The sequence below is a fragment of the Haemorhous mexicanus genome, chromosome 4, assembly GCF_027477595.1.
Source record: "Haemorhous mexicanus isolate bHaeMex1 chromosome 4, bHaeMex1.pri, whole genome shotgun sequence".
NCBI classification, from domain to species: domain Eukaryota; kingdom Metazoa; phylum Chordata; class Aves; order Passeriformes; family Fringillidae; genus Haemorhous; species Haemorhous mexicanus.
Window position 1 is genome coordinate 59,898,863 of NC_082344.1, and position 15,461 is coordinate 59,914,323.

At 42.0% G+C, this 15,461-nt stretch overlaps 1 protein-coding gene across 2 annotated transcripts in view; it reads left to right on the forward strand.

The window, feature by feature from the left end:
- The window catches only part of PPARGC1A (PPARG coactivator 1 alpha), a 364,297-nt gene that overhangs the window by 290,262 nt on the left and 58,574 nt on the right, over window positions 1-15,461 (forward strand). Inside the window, exons 1-2 of one of the 2 annotated variants that reach the window (XM_059845076.1) lie at window positions 5,318-5,673; window positions 10,709-10,888. In XM_059845076.1, coding sequence (XP_059701059.1) covers window positions 5,626-5,673; window positions 10,709-10,888 — 228 coding nt within the window. In that variant the 5' untranslated portion in view covers window positions 5,318-5,625. Of the gene's footprint in view, window positions 1-5,317; window positions 5,674-10,708; window positions 10,889-15,461 lie in introns of those variants that run through there. The other variant, XM_059845075.1, reaches the window with a different exon arrangement.

Sequence of the window (15,461 nt, forward strand, 5' to 3'; positions counted from 1 at the left end):
AGCCAGGGCATCACAGCTCCCCTTCAGGCTGGGAGGCCCTGTCTGGGTGGCTAAATGGCCAGATGGCAAAGCAAACCCCAAATGCAGTGTGACAGCTGGGTGGCCACCGCAGTGAAGGCTGGTAGCTTTGCAGGCTGACAGCTCCCATGAACTTCCTTATGGTTGTCCCAAGGAATCTTTTCTGTACTCTAAGATAACAAATCCATGGTGGTTGTTTATAGAATCCTCTCCTGATCCCTCTCAGAAAAGTCAGTAAAAGCTAGATTGGCATTCTATGAACAAGTCAGGGAAGAAGAGCTCCAGGGAAATTCTCTAGGTGCTCAGGGGAAAGGGTGCAAGGTAGATGCTATTATGTGTAGTGAGAAAGGTCTGGGTGAGGTGCTCCAGAGCTCTGCAGAGGGTTCCAAATACAAGGGGTGTTCCTGAAGCTTCCCTATGTTCTGCCCTGTGTGGCTGAAGCTGAAGAAGACAATTGCCTGTCATTGGAAGGGCATGAGCATCCCAGCAAGGCTGGGAGTGGGAGGAGGAAGGGCACGACTTCTGAGTGGGGCAGATGTTCCAGACCCCTGAACAGGAATGTCCAAAACCAGTTCCCTGGGTCTGATAATATCAGGTTTTGGTCTCTTCCCTGGGACTTGAATGTGTGGAAGGATAAGGGAATAATAAGAACTTTATGACTTCTTTTGTTCCAAGGAAATATCAGCAGTGAGGTGAGTAAAGGAGAGATGATGAAGATCTGCAACGGTCTGCGATTTTGATGTGGTCCTGCCTGCTCTGCCAACCTGCAAGACAGTGCAAAACTGGAATCTGTCTCCTTGGCTTGCCTGGGTGTCTGTGCTCAGACAGCAGCACAGCCTCCCCAGGAAACGGATGTGTTTACATGGCTCCGTTTCTCAAACATATAGAGGTCATAAATTTAAAGGTAGATACTCTTTTACAGATCAGCCCTTCTGCAAAACAGTAACACCCAAGTGAAAGACACTGTTCATATTCCTTTTAGCAAGCCTGAAAAGCTGGACTTTCCTGTGAATCATAGCAAATGAAGGCTCTGAAGAATGCTCCAAATGTTGGAGGGGAAACAAGAGACAAATATATTTTTTACATAATCGCTGGAGTGGATTAGTTTTTCTTGTTTATAATGAGTAAGTGACAGAGGGTATGCTTATAAAGAGGGTGATGTTCAGGGAGGTATAAGAAGAATTATAAAACTTCTGGTAGTGGGTGCCTGTGATCCTCCTGCTTCACTTGAACACTCCTGGAAGGTTTCACTACAAGCTCCCAGTTACAAAGAGTCGCATGTCTGCAAGCCTGGTTAACGCTGATAATCAGGTAATCTGCACTGATAGTAAATAGTCACAGTCAGGTCCAGTTGCACATGAACGAGCAAGTGATTTCCCCTGGCATTCAGTGCTCTTTATTTGGGCCCTCAGTCAGTGGAGGCAGGTGTGGCAAAATTCAGCCTGGTGTCAGTAATGTCAGTAACGCATTGCTGTTCGGAGAAAGTTATTTTGGACTCTCGAATATACAGCTCCTCAGACAGCAGCCTGTGACCCAGAGCTGGGCCAGGAATTAACTTGGCCCTTGAGTTTTTCAGAGAGCTGGTACAGAGAACTAGCCTGGGTTTCTCTGTTAAAAAAAATCTCAGATTGTAACTGCCCTAACACAACTAGAGAGACCAGATGGCTTTATTCCAGTGTAGAATTACTGCACCAATGAACCCAGAAGTTCAAGGAGTTTGATTCACTGGCTTATGCTATTGAGGTGTATTCTGGGTAGGATGAACTGGATAAATATGGAAAAGAAGATGAGAAAGGGGGAAAAAAAGAGCAAACAAATAGGATAGAAGTGGAACAGAGACAATGGACTGGAGAACAAATACAGGACTGCGCAAAAAATAAGAATAAAGATGCACAGAAGGAAGATTTTTAATAAAAAATTAATAGGGTACATATACTTTATATAGAACACCATTCACACTAACACATCTTTGGAGTGCAGTTTGCTCTTTTGAATACAGCATTGGCTGATCTTTTGCTGTAACTCTTGGAGAGTTGAGCAGAAAGTCTTGAGTTGATGTGAGAACTGATTTGCAAACTTCATCTGTCTGAAACTCGAGCCTGAAACTATTTTTATGTACAAGTTTGCTTTTCCTTACTCCCCTAGGAAAGTAGCAAATTTATTCAAAAATCAGCAAATACCATAGTCTTGGGGGCAAGGAAAGAAAACATTTCTTCTTGCCATAATCAAGGGACTAATTTTTGGTCACAAGGTCTCCAAAATCAGTAGCTTCTTTGAGAAAGCTAAATTACAAGGAATAAAAAACCTGACCCATAGCTAAAAATGTGGGTGAAAGAGGAGGGTAAAATGATTGCTGAATCCAGGAAAAAGTCAAGGACAGAGGGAGGGTTTGAAGGTTTTGGTCTTTGATTTGTATTTCCAGTTGTTGCAGGCAGCCGTACCTTCCAGCCCTGTTAGAAATGTATCAGGATTTGGGAATTAATGCCCAAATGTTGTTGGAAGGCTTACCAGAACTTTCTTGAATCATGGCCCTTAAAGAAGAAAAGGCAAAATTTGGGAATTACTGAGACCTGGTGCAGACTAACCTGAAAACAGGGGAAATGCAGTGTGTGAAGAGGTGGTCTGATAAAGGACATTTCAACAGGGCAGATTGTGTCCAATGGAGCCGCAGACTTTGTCAGCTGAAGGAGGGTTTCTTTGTATGTTTGTTATGGAACCAAGTATCGTGTGTGCATGTGCTCAGATATTGCCCCACAAAAGATGTTTGTGCAATTCTTTAGTGTTGTCAAAACAGAGGGAAGAGCATTGCTAAAGCTTCTAGGGAATGCTCAGAAGACAAGGTTTCCTTTGAGGAAGCAGCTTAGGTGCTGGCTGGGTTTCACAGGCTTCATTTGCATTTGCGGAGGCTGTGTCGTTTCCAAACTACACCACCACTGCAGCTGTCTTCCTTGCTTTTCTCCTCCTTGGGGCACTATGCTCAAAACCCACAGTAAAACATGGGAAAGAAAGATCCTAGCGGGTAAGTTTATACTATGGCTGGGGTTACACACTTCAGTTAAAAATAAATAAAATTCTTCCCAAGCAATGTGGAACCCTTGTTGAAATATCAGTCTTTTTTAGTTGGAGTTTTGCTTTGCGTCTCCTCCAGGTAATGCTGGAACTGCCAGCAAAGTTCAAGCTAGTATCATGTGGATAGTATCATGTGGACAGGGCCATAGAAAAGCTCTGGGGCTCTGTAATTGTTACTTTTGGTTGCTCTGTCTCTAGTGCACTAGAAAAGTTCTTCAATCTCTAAAGCCTGTATGGTGAGAGCACCACTAAGGTCACAGTTTATATTTATCAGTTAACTTGCTAATTTGAAGGGAAAGCATTCAAGTGGAAATGTAGAAAATAGAAACAACATGAGCAGGTCACAATATCCAAAACAGCAATATGAAATGTTCCAGTGTAAATACATTTCTATAAAAGGTGTGAATGAAACTTAAAAAAAAAAAAAAAAACAACAGATGATGGATTCGGCACAGTCAATGAACACAATTATAAGTAGGTATTGAAGGAGAGTATTCCACCAACCATGGATCCACAGATAATAATTAATAAGAACCAACTGTACTCCAGGCAGGCAGGTGCCCAGTATTATTTCACAGTTGACTGTTCCGGGGGTAGAGGTACTCACCTTTGCCACAGATCTTAATAATTTACTCCAGTTTTATCATTAAATCAGCATATAATTGGGAAGGAAATTAGTTTTGGGATTTTTTTTTGTTAAGAGCAAAGCAATAGCATTAATTTAATTATTTGTAGGAAAGGCTTTCTGTAGTTATTTGGTATTTTGCTGTGTTTTTTCTTTTAATTAAGTCAAGTAAAAACAATGCCATTTTTGTCATCAGTGCTTGGTGAAAATATGACAGTGTGATGTGATTTGCAACTTAAGCACAAACTCAGAAAAATGTACATTTTATCAGGACTGGCAATAATGAATTACAAGGAAACACAAATAAGCTAAGAATATATCTGAGACCTCCTACCATTTCTGAAGGTTCCAGTGTCTGTGGGGAAAAGGCTATTTCAAGAATTGTACTTCTTATTTATTTTTTTTCCTCTCAGCAAAATTGCCATAGCCTTGTATAATAATTGAATTCATTTAGTCTTTAGAATACTCAAGTTTGCAAATAACAATGAAAATGAATATTTCATGGCATGGAGGATGATAAGCTATAGTTTCGTAACTTTGACTGGTAGCCCAGCACAAGGGAGCCAGCATTTACATTTCACGAGAATTTTTGCACCCAGATAATATAAAGAACTGCAGCTTAAGACAATAAGCAGGCAGGTGGGGATAGTTAAACAAGACCTTTATTTTTGGGTTTTCTTTCCCTATCCTGGACAACAATTTGCAGTTCAGCTTTGTACATGGCATTTGTTGTGTACGCAACGCAAAGGGGCATCGTAAACCAGTTGCACCTGCAGCAGCCCTTATTGTCTGGGAAGGGCTTTGACGGGGAGACAGGTGTTAACAGTGTGTCTGGGTTTTCACACGACAAGAGATTTTTAATGAATTTATTTTCAATGAATAAACACTGGGTTCAGGTGGGGCGGGTGCAGCAGCGCGTCCTAAGGCAGCTTACAGAGGCGGGCGGGGGTCGCGGCGGCGGTGGGCAGGACGGAGGCAGCTCCTTGTCACAGCCATGCTTTCTTGGGGAATGCACGGAGACAGGGGAGAGATTAAAGAGCAGCTCGAAGTACTGTAATCCATCTGGGAACAGGATCAGGCTTCCCCCTCGGAGCAGGTGAGATAACTGTAGCCACATTTTTTATAGATGCTGAGTCCATGTCAGAGAAATGCTGGGCTGGGGGGTCGGGGGGGCGGGATTGCCGATATATTTACCGTGGAAAAACTAACTTGAGTTGCAATTGTCTATGACAAACCATAACCTAACCAAAATACTCGGGGAGGTGCAAAATCCCTGAGTGCAAAAAAAAAAAAAAAAAAAAAAAAAAAAAAAAAAAAAAAAATGTTGGGAGGTGGTGTAACTTTTGCCGAACTCTGGGACAGCCTCTCCAAAGAGAGGCGGGGGAGCGGTGCAGGCACGGGAGGGGTGCTCGGGCTGCTCAGAGCCCGCAGGCTGTGGCTCGGCTGGGAGTCACTTCACTTTTTCTTTCTCATAAGCGCAGCTCTGCCTATTGTGTGCTGGGGTGTGGGGGGAAGACAAAGGAAGCAAGCTAAGAAATTAAAAAAGATGGGGAGGGATAGGAGCTGTGCTACGGCAGGAGCAGTGTTCCGGGGGTGTGGCGTGGAAATCTGCTTTGAATCGCAGCGTGTTGCCGCGGCCGCCGAGGTCTGAGCGGGTTTTGCAAAGATTTACTTCACTTCAGGCTGGGTCTGCCCCTGGCTGACGTCACGGGCTGGAGCAGCGGCTCCAGAAGGCTGGATGAGTGACAGCCCAGCCTACTTTTTAATAGCTTTGTCATGTGACGGGGAACAGTAGTAAGACAGGTGCCTTCGGTTCACTCTCAGAGAGGGTCTCGTTGCCTGCATGAGTGTCTGCTGCCTGCCTGCCTCTGGACTGTAGTTTGCCAGCTTTCCTGCCGTCGCTCCGCAGCTGGATGGCGTGGGACATGTGCAACCAGGACTCTGTATGGAGCGATCTCGAGGTGAGGAGAGCGCGGCGTGGGCGGCCGTGGGTGCCGGCAGCCGGCGGGGCCGTGGGCTCGGCGGGGCACCGGCAGGACGGCCGAGGCAGCGCACTTTGCAAACAAGTCCCTATCTTATCTTAACTCCAGTAAGTTTGCTATTTTAAGGTTACTCTGCGATGCCTTGAGCAAATCAAAGCTGAGAGCCTGTCATCAGTATAGTATCTCCTGCAGTTGGAAACTATTTTCATGTGCCTCTGGCTCGCTTTCCCGTCATCTGCAATATTTATGCTCTAAGATATTGATATGAATCGGTGTCTGAAGTGGCGTTTCCAGTGGCATTCAGTGGCCTGGTTGGAAAAATGCCATGTTTATTTAGAATAAGACTAATATTTCTTTAAAAAAAAAGTTATAATTAACTCATGGCTTATTTTAATTCCTTGTTTCACTGTGCTCTGTCGAAGGTTTTTTCCTTGTTTATCAGCTGCAGAATACAAACACGCACACAGGAATGAATACCCTGTTGTTTGGCTTTAGATGCTTTTAAAAGAGGTTTCTGGAAGGAGACGTTTCCCTGCTACTTGTGGTATTGGAATACTGACGCTGTAGCTAATGCCCCGTAGAGCAGGGTTTGCAGTCTATCTGAGTAGTCCAAGAAATGGTTAAATCCCAGTGTACAGCAGAGACAACAGGATGAACCATGAGAATAGAGTTTATGCAGGACTGTGAACTGCTGCTGCTGCTGCCGCCGCTGCTGCTGCTTGTGTAAAAATAGACGGCAATACATCAAATCCACAGCTTCTGCTGGCTACAATTCATAAAGGAAAAAATAAAAAAGGCAAGCAGCCCCGTGGTAATCTCTGGAGTATAATGTGAGGTTTGAGGATTTCTGCATATTTGCATTCAGCAAAATGGAGCATTACCTGAAAGTTTGGGCAACTTGCGAAGCGAGACAAACTTTCTTTGGATCCCATGAAGAGGAATCCCAAATACAGACCTGCTCAAAGGAACTAATCCTCTGGATTCAGGCTTGGAATAAATGCTTAAAATGCTTCCCTTGGGCAATGGGGGAGGGAAAAACAGGTTACAGGCAATGCTTTTTAAAGATGATGTTCATGCTGTAGAGAGCTACCCATCTAAAGTGAACCGTTTCCATGTTCTCCAGTAAATTTTTCCTATCTGGCAGAGCATGTTTGTGGATTCTCAAGTCATTTTGTCATGTTTTAAATATTTGCAGCTTGCCATTGTATCCACAGATTTCTGTTTGCATATTGTAATTGGTCTTATCTTGTTTTGATTTCTTGGTAAAGTGGAATAGATATGGATAATTCATATGTCCTGTAGCTATTATGAGTCAAGGCAGTAAGTGGATGACTTTCTGGCTCCAAAGTCCTAATTGTTTCTGAGTAGCTGGAGTATCCTGTGGGTTGTTGTCTGGCTTGTAGCATGGGTCTCAGCTGCCATAGCTTCATTTTTCCATCGTGTATTATTCTTAATGCTGCTAGGAACTGATTGAGGAACCAGCTTATATGGAAATACTGAAGATTTATTTTAATCACTAGAGTTCCTGCAGTAATTTCAAGCTAGTAACAGAGTAGATAATTTATGTCAATGACTTTTTCATAGTGCAGAGAGAAAAAAAAAAGAACCAAAAAAAGAGTTTGATCTTAATATTAATTGTATGGTGGATGGATTAACTGTGGGTAGGATTTTGCCAGTGTGCTCCTGCATTGCACTTCCTGTAGCAACACTAGCGTCTGCGTGCTGCTTTGGCTCAGGGGATCACCTTTACTGAGCTAAAATAATGCAGGCAGCAAGCACTGGAGGCAGCTTTCATTCTTTGAATCATTAATATTTGCTGTCAATGTTAAATGTGTTATATTCTCGCTCACATAATGACAGGACGGCGTGTTGTTTAATAAAGGCCTGCATCACTGTAGCTGATCAGCGTCCCCAGTGCTTCACAGCTTAATGAAGGTGATGTACAGTAGGGTTGTGAACATTGATAGAGAGAATCCACATGACACACATTTTGTCAAGTCTTTATTTCCTGAGTTCATCCCCTTGGCACTTGGAAAAACTTGTTAAAAATAAAACAAAGATTATATTTTCATTAATATAATTAATATGGCATAAGTCCAGTCTTCTTCTTCTTCTTCTTCTTTTTTTTTTTTTTTTAATTTACCTTCAAAGGCACAAAAACAGCCAAAAGGTTAATGGAGAATTATACTTAATTATAATGATTCATTACCATCAGTGCAGTTAAGCTAATTTACTGTTTGCATCTGAACTAAGAGAAAAAAGGTCTGTTGGAGTGAAATAACACACAGTAATTAGCCTTTTGTGTTTAGTGACTGCTTTATCCTCCTAAATGTTACTGTAAAATTAGGGCTATAGTTATGGAATAACTATCATATCAAATAACGGTGGGAAGACAGTAAAATGTGTGCTAGCAATGCAGGTGCACCTGTTACAGATGTATAGGCAAACAGCAAATATCAGCGTGTCAGATGAGGACAGTTTTAGGACTTGGAGTGTTAAATCTGGCATCATCCAAAGGCCAAATATAAATTAATAACAGGAACACTTGCTGCTAATGTGTCTCAGATTAATGTGCTCTGTGTGCTCAGAAGCATAATGTCATATTCAGAAACATTGATTTTATTATCATGTCAACATTGGCAAGGCATATATACTTCATTTCAGCAGTTACATTTTTAGGTGACATTGCAGTCACTATAGGTAAATGGAGGCTGCGATAAGCAGGATTTTTTTTAATACCATTGTTTATGTTGCTTCAAAAGCCCACTGTAGGAACTTAAAAATGCAGATTAGCAAAAGTAAACATGTTTAAGTAGGTGGTTCACAGGGTGAAGCTATTTTTATAAATGAAAGCAGAAACAAATCAGCAGGATACTTTAGAAGTCTATGGCATCAGTTATAAGCTACTGACCTCCAGAACACAAACCTGAGAATGATGCTGAGAATCTACCTTTTCGGTCAAAAACTAGATTATCCTTTAATGAGATCAGAGATTTCGGCCAAGCATCAAAAAAGGTCATCTCTGTATTATGATTGCTGCCAGAAGATTGTGTCTCACACTAAAGAAGAGGAAACTCTTTAATTTTTTTTTTTTGTCTTACAGTCAAAATAATAGTAAAAAAAATCAGATTTAAAAAAAAAAGTTAACATTACTTAAGTGGGATTTTGACTTTTTATAGTTCTACAGCCCTTTAAATAATAGGAAGAAAAACAACTGCTATTTCAGAGCCTCTTTTTGCAGCCTCTCAGCTTCCTTGCCCCTTGGCCTACTCTATGATTATCTTGTAGCGTCCTGGTAGACGTAGAAGTTGTCTGGTAAATTATAGCTCACACCAGCTGCGCCGAGTCTTTGTGCCAACACACAAAATCTTTGCTCACGGCTGCGCTGCTGCATCCAGCCCGTGCTCTGCAGACACACCGAGGTTCCAGGGACAAAACCATCAATGAAGTGCACCTTCAGCAGCCCTCGCTTACATTGCCGTTCAAGGCGGTCCTTGCGAGAGTGACAAAAGCAGTACTGAGCGATTCACGTCCATGGGCACTGTTAGTGCCCTGCAGACACCTGCCTTCAGAAAGTGGCGCTTTCTCCATTGACCTCAGTCCAAACAGAAGTTGGGAAATCATTCAAACCACCCAGACAACTGACAGGAGCTGCGCAGGTCCTGCTGTTGGCCGTCCTTAGCGCAGGGCTAGAAATACAGTAGATGCCCTTAGACTCAGTTGACTTTAAATGGCTTTTAACCATTCAGGTGCCACTGCAGCTCCACGTGTGCTTTGCAGTGTGCCCATATCGACGTAGATGTTCGGGGATGAGTTACAAGGATCCACGGAACAGTGCAGTAGGAATTGCTTAATTGAGCAGCATTGACATATGGGACTCAGCTATTTGCCAAACTGTCACTACGTGTTTTCTATAATTAGGAAATGGTTTTGGTGGATACTCTAACATTTCAATTGCTCTGTTGAAGTGGATGTATGTTATTAATTTTTTCTTCCTTAGTAGGTCAGTCAATACCCTATCTAGCTTCATACTGGCATATAAAAGGACACTTACTCTAGGTTTCTTTTTATTTATCCTCCCTCTCTTCCTAAGTTGTGCAGACAAAAACATTTTGCACTGCTGAAGAGGATTCCTGCAGACTAGACTTTGTTTACGGTCTCAACCAAAATGTTTCACAGACCCTCTTTTAGGATTACCGAATCAAAGGCGGCTAGAAGAGGAAAATCCATTTGGTTCTCTGAGTACAGCTTCTCTCTGAGGATATTCAGGAATCCAGCCAGGATAATAGATGTGTTCACACCAAGCAGGTGAAAGGCTGCATGAACTAACTATGCCCATCACTGAGAGGAGAATATAGGGATATTTCAAGCCATACTTTGGTTGCCGGGACCTTAATGCAAAACTGGATGGCTGTGGTTTGTGCATCAGGAAAAGAGCACAGCAGCATCACTTACCCATACTTTTTTATGCCCATATGGTAGCCGCCATCATGAGTGGCTGTAAGGATTGCAGGAAGGTTCTGTAGAAGTGAAAGTGTGACTGTCTCCAGCTTGAGCTAGCCTCCAGGGCTGAAGGCTGTAACAGGCTGTGCCTCTTTAACCTGAATGTATCAGGAAATGCGTGACAGACCTTGCCCAGAGGTATTCATCTGTAACTTCTACCTGCACTGGTTCACTCTGAAAGGAGAATAAGGCCATGCTTTGGCCTCTACTGTTGGATTTAAAACTTTGAATATGATAATTATGACGTGGTATAGGGAGAAGGAAGGTCATCTTCCCTGGAGAGAGATGTGATAGAGCAGACAGCTTATGCCCTGCTGCTGTCTCTACCCCTTTATATACCTATGTTAGAGCTAACAGTGACCAACTACTATGTGTTCTTTTTCCAGAAAACAAAGTCAATCCTAGACACCCTGTGCCATAGCTTAATTGAGGCTTAATTCTTATCACATGACATTAGTTAATAGATTCCTGGTAATTAATGAAACTATTTCTGTGTTGCTGTATCTTGCAGTGTGCTGCTCTGGTTGGTGAAGACCAGCCTCTTTGCCCAGATCTCCCAGAACTTGACCTCTCTGAACTAGATGTGAACGACCTGGATGCAGACAGCTTTCTGGGGGGACTCAAGTGGTACAGCGACCAGTCAGAGATCATCTCCAATCAGTACAGCAATGAACCCGCCAATATATTCGAGGTAAGGCAAGATGATGCAAGTGCATGTTGCAAAGTCCTTGCTTGCTTTTTTCTTCTGGTTTGGGTTTTGTTTTTTTTTTTTATTAGCCTGGTGGACAACAGTTTACTATTTTTTCGACCATTAAGAGACAAGAAAACTGCTGGTGTATTACGGGTTCTGACTGTTCCATTAATCATCATGATCAAAACCAGACCTGCGATCTGAACGGTGTGTGGGGGAAAGCCTTAAAAGGATTTAAATAGAACTTGAGATCTTTGAGAGGAAACAGCTAGAGAGTACCTAGAGTACACTGCCCTGTGGTGTCATGATGAGGAGTTGCACTGTTGTCAGCTACAGAGCAAAACAGAAGTTGCAGCTTGTTTGTTGTCTTCCACTTGAATTCCCCGGCAAGAAGCAAAGTGCTGCACAGCAGCTGGCTGATGAGTAGCTGGAACATTTCTAGTAAAGATTTTTACCACTCAGAGCCTTATTGTGCAAGTTACTTGCACACAAATGGAGGCGTCGGCGATTTGTTTATGTTCAGGGGAGAGGAAGGGTGAGTGTGGCAGAGAAGGCAGTGAGGGCTGTCAGTACCTCAGGGACCAGCTCAGTGTTCTGATATTTCATAAATCTCCTGGTGGAGAGCAATCTAAAAGTAAAAGAGGGAGATTTAATTGTTTTCTTTCCAGTTATGCACTGGAGCATGAGAGGAGGGTTGCTGTCTCTTTATCTCTTCTCTGGTCTTCTTTCTTTTATTGTGTAAAGCCTTCATAATTCTCCACCTTGTGGTTTCGGACAGCCATGTCCCTCCTAAACTCTAACCTCCTTCCCTCCTTGTTGATAGGAGAGGCCATAGATGGTTCACTGACTGGGAAATTGAACAATAAATTGATTAGCTGGCAGGAAGATCTTGTACAAAAGCAAGCTATGGGTGCTGTTTCTCACACACCAAGTACCACAGCTCCAGGAAGTACAGCTAGCCCGCTGGTTCTGGAAAGCCCCAGATTACCATGGTAGAATTTAAAGGCTTGGAAAAATTAACTGAAATGGTATAGTAAAATGCTTACATAGGATGTGATGTCCTGAATAAAATTCTCCTTTCTTTATATACAGCTCTAAACTCACAGTGATCTCCCTGATGCAGATGAATTGCTCTGGATTTAAACCAGTGTAACTGATAGCAGAAATTGGTCTTCTCTGTTTAGTTTCTGTAATTTAAATCCAAGTAACTTGGAATTAATTTTCTTTTAATCAAATCAGCCCTGCAAAGCCTTGTGCTCAGGCCCTCTTTTTTTCTTTAGTTGTATAATGTTCCACACTTTGTTTTACAAAGTTTCCAAATCCTGTCTGGTTCTTGAATTGCAGTTGTACTGCCTCAGGCAGGGTAGGGCATGTTGGTGGCGGCAGGGGGGCAGGGTCCACGTTTGCAGCAACTGTGATGGAGACTTGTTTTGCTTTTTTTAACACTGAGGACGCATATTTTTTCCTCATTCACCAAAAACCAAATGCAGAAACATTTTCCTTTTGAAAAAGGAAAATGAGGATGAGGATGCAGACTTTCAAAGTGTAAGTTCCACATAAGTAATACAATTGCATATTTACCAAATCTAAGGATACAAATTATTCCAGTAAAACCAGTGGAACTTGGCTTTGTTTCTTGTCCCGTGTGTTACTGCCTGTCTGCTCTGATGGCCACAGCTGCTGAGTATTAAGTTGTCTCAGATAGGTAGTGACTGTTCCCCTCCAGACCCTGTGCAGGAAACAATTCCTGTGCTGAAAATCGAAGTGTGTTGCAAGCAGCAGGATGACCAGATAGGCTGGTAGTTAACCTCACTGGGAGATGGTGGCAGGGGCAACATCTCATGGGCAAGTTTGGGTCTGTCTGAGGATGAGCTGTCCCGGTGTGAAGAAACAGGGGAATATGTGTGGAGAGACAGGGGCAATGCAGCTGGGGGAATGAATCTACACAGCAAGTAATAGGTCAGAAATAATAGTTTGGAAGTGAAATATGCTGTTTCTTTCCTAACACACAAATTCTGTTGTTTTCTCCCCTCACACTCATTGACTTCAGCTGCAGGCTGCATTGCTGTCTCATCACAGCTTGGCCCATACTTACCTGTAGGGACAAATTGTGCCCTAATGGTATTTTACAATACTGCAGTGCAAAATTAGACTATTTTCAGCTTCTTAGAGTGTTGTATTTACATTTCTTGGTTGCTTGGCCTAGGAAAATGGGAATGAAACAGTTATTTTCTCCTCCTGTGCATTAACCCTGTCCCCATTCTCCACTGTGCAGCTGGATACTTTGCACTATTTCTTGCCTCTGCCGCTCAGTAATGTGACGACTGGGGGTGCTCAAGATCAGAAGAAGATGTCTTCTTCCACCAGAGACTATCTCACATACTCTGTGAGGAACTATTTGTTTTAGCTGAGGGAATGGAAGTTTTGTGCAGTTTCTCTTTTGGTAATCACTAGTTTTTTCCATATTGATCCCCAACAGCTTTATAAAAAAGAAAATAATGTCTTTTTTACTTTTTTTTTCTCTCTTGTCATTGTGGGAGTAGTATGTTTTATCTGACTTAAGCTTCCAGATGAGGCATTGTCATACAAAAATAGAAATACAGCCTATCTGAGGTGGAAGGGAAGGAACCAGAATGACAAGCAAATGGTGGCAAGTACACGAGCAGCATTACTTGCACAAGCTGTACAGTACATTGCCAAATCTGGCCTTGAATGAAACACGCTCCCCTTTGAGGTATTAATGCAGTACATGTGGCATTGTCTACGTGAGGGACAGTGTCCAAAAGCCCTTTAGAAAGTTCCTGAGCATCTCTGATGCACTTTTTTTTAGGAAAGGTTTGTATTTCATAAAGTGACTTTTCAATCTTTCTACAAATCATGTTCCTGAAAGCTCACTTGAGCTGAGCACCCACGAGCTCAGTGGCACTGGGAGTCTCACAGACTAGGAATTATTAATAGTTATGGTAGCAGCCAGGAGCCAAGTGAGATAAAGGTACAATTAGTCCAGATAGTATGTAAGTGTTAAGTATAAATCCCTGCTCTCATCCGCTTAGGTGTGATGAGATCCTGGCCTTCCCTGGAGGATTAGAATACACCAATATTTTGCAGACACACCTAATTCATCACTGCATCCTTCTGCTCACATGCCAGTGTAACTGATAGGAGTCCCCAATCAAGCCTGCACTGCCCCAGCACAGAGGTTCTTCTTTTACCAGTGTTTGTACTGATGTACATTATGAATTAGGTGATTTGTTCTATTCACAGCTCTATCACTTCTGTTTTTCACCTAATTTTGTTTGCCTGTTGCTTGAAAAGATAAAATGAAGGAGTTCTTGCCCCTCAGGCTGCTGTGTATTGACATAAGTTCATGTAAATAAATAGTTAACAAGTCACCAAAACCAGTTATTTAGATGGTTTGCTGGACCATTCACTTTTATGATTTGTTTTTATGAAGAACTAGACTTTAAAAAATAGTATTTGCAAAAAATTTAATTTGGCTACTTTCAGAAAATCAAAATGGTTGAATTTTCATTCTCAAAGCCAATGCTATGTGAAATTGTGAACAAACATACAACTTGATGTGTCATGAGTGAGAACACTTTTTGTTCATAAAAAGTGTTTGTCCCTTGAGACTTCTTGAAATATACTGTATCACATCATGTAAGATTAGTCATATTTAAAATGATTTATGATCCATGCCTAGCATTATGGAGAGGGCAGATATCTACAGTGGGTGTTTCTCTTTGTTGGTATTTTTTACAAGTAACTCATCTGATGGTAAGAGAAAATTCAGCTTGTAGATAGACAATAACCTGTTAAACTACAATGAACCTGTGTAAAATCATAAATCTTGTACTTGGCAAAACACTTTTAGCCTTCAAAAAGACTTCAGAAAACCCACATTGCTTGCCCTCATGCAGATTTAATTTATTTACATAAATCTATGTTCCAAAGCGATGCTTACAGTGTTTGATGACTTTGTATTTAATTGTTTTATATAGGTGTATCCCACGTTACTTCTCAAGGCCATTCTGTGTGCCACGTACTTGGAAAGCCTAAAAAGATAACTACATTGTATTGTGGACTGCCAAAAAGGGCTGTATTACAAGCAATGAGAATGTGAGGAGAAAAAGAAATACACAATGAAATGCAGACTGTCTTTCCCCTGGCAGCAGGGGAATGCCTGGAGATAAATGATTTCTTATTTATTTGGAAGGGGTTGTATCAGGGAGATGATGAGTGTTGAGGGAAGCCTTAAACATCACCAGGGTAATTTGCATTGGTTCAGATTATAAAATCCCTCGTGTTCTGTGGTGCTGCCAGTCTCTTTCACCATTGCAGGTTATTCATTCAAGGTTTGCAGCCAGATTGATTAATGAATTACCAGATCTTGCGTAAAATGACTTGGCCTGACTTTTAAACAACCACCAATGTTTTCTTTGCCAGTCTTGTGACTGGTGTTAATGGGTTCCAGAGAAGTGAGCCTATATAGACTTTTTGTAGTCCCTTCCCTAGCATTTTTTCCACTTTTTAATTTTCTTCAAAACTAGTAGCCCAGGGCAGGCAGTTCAAG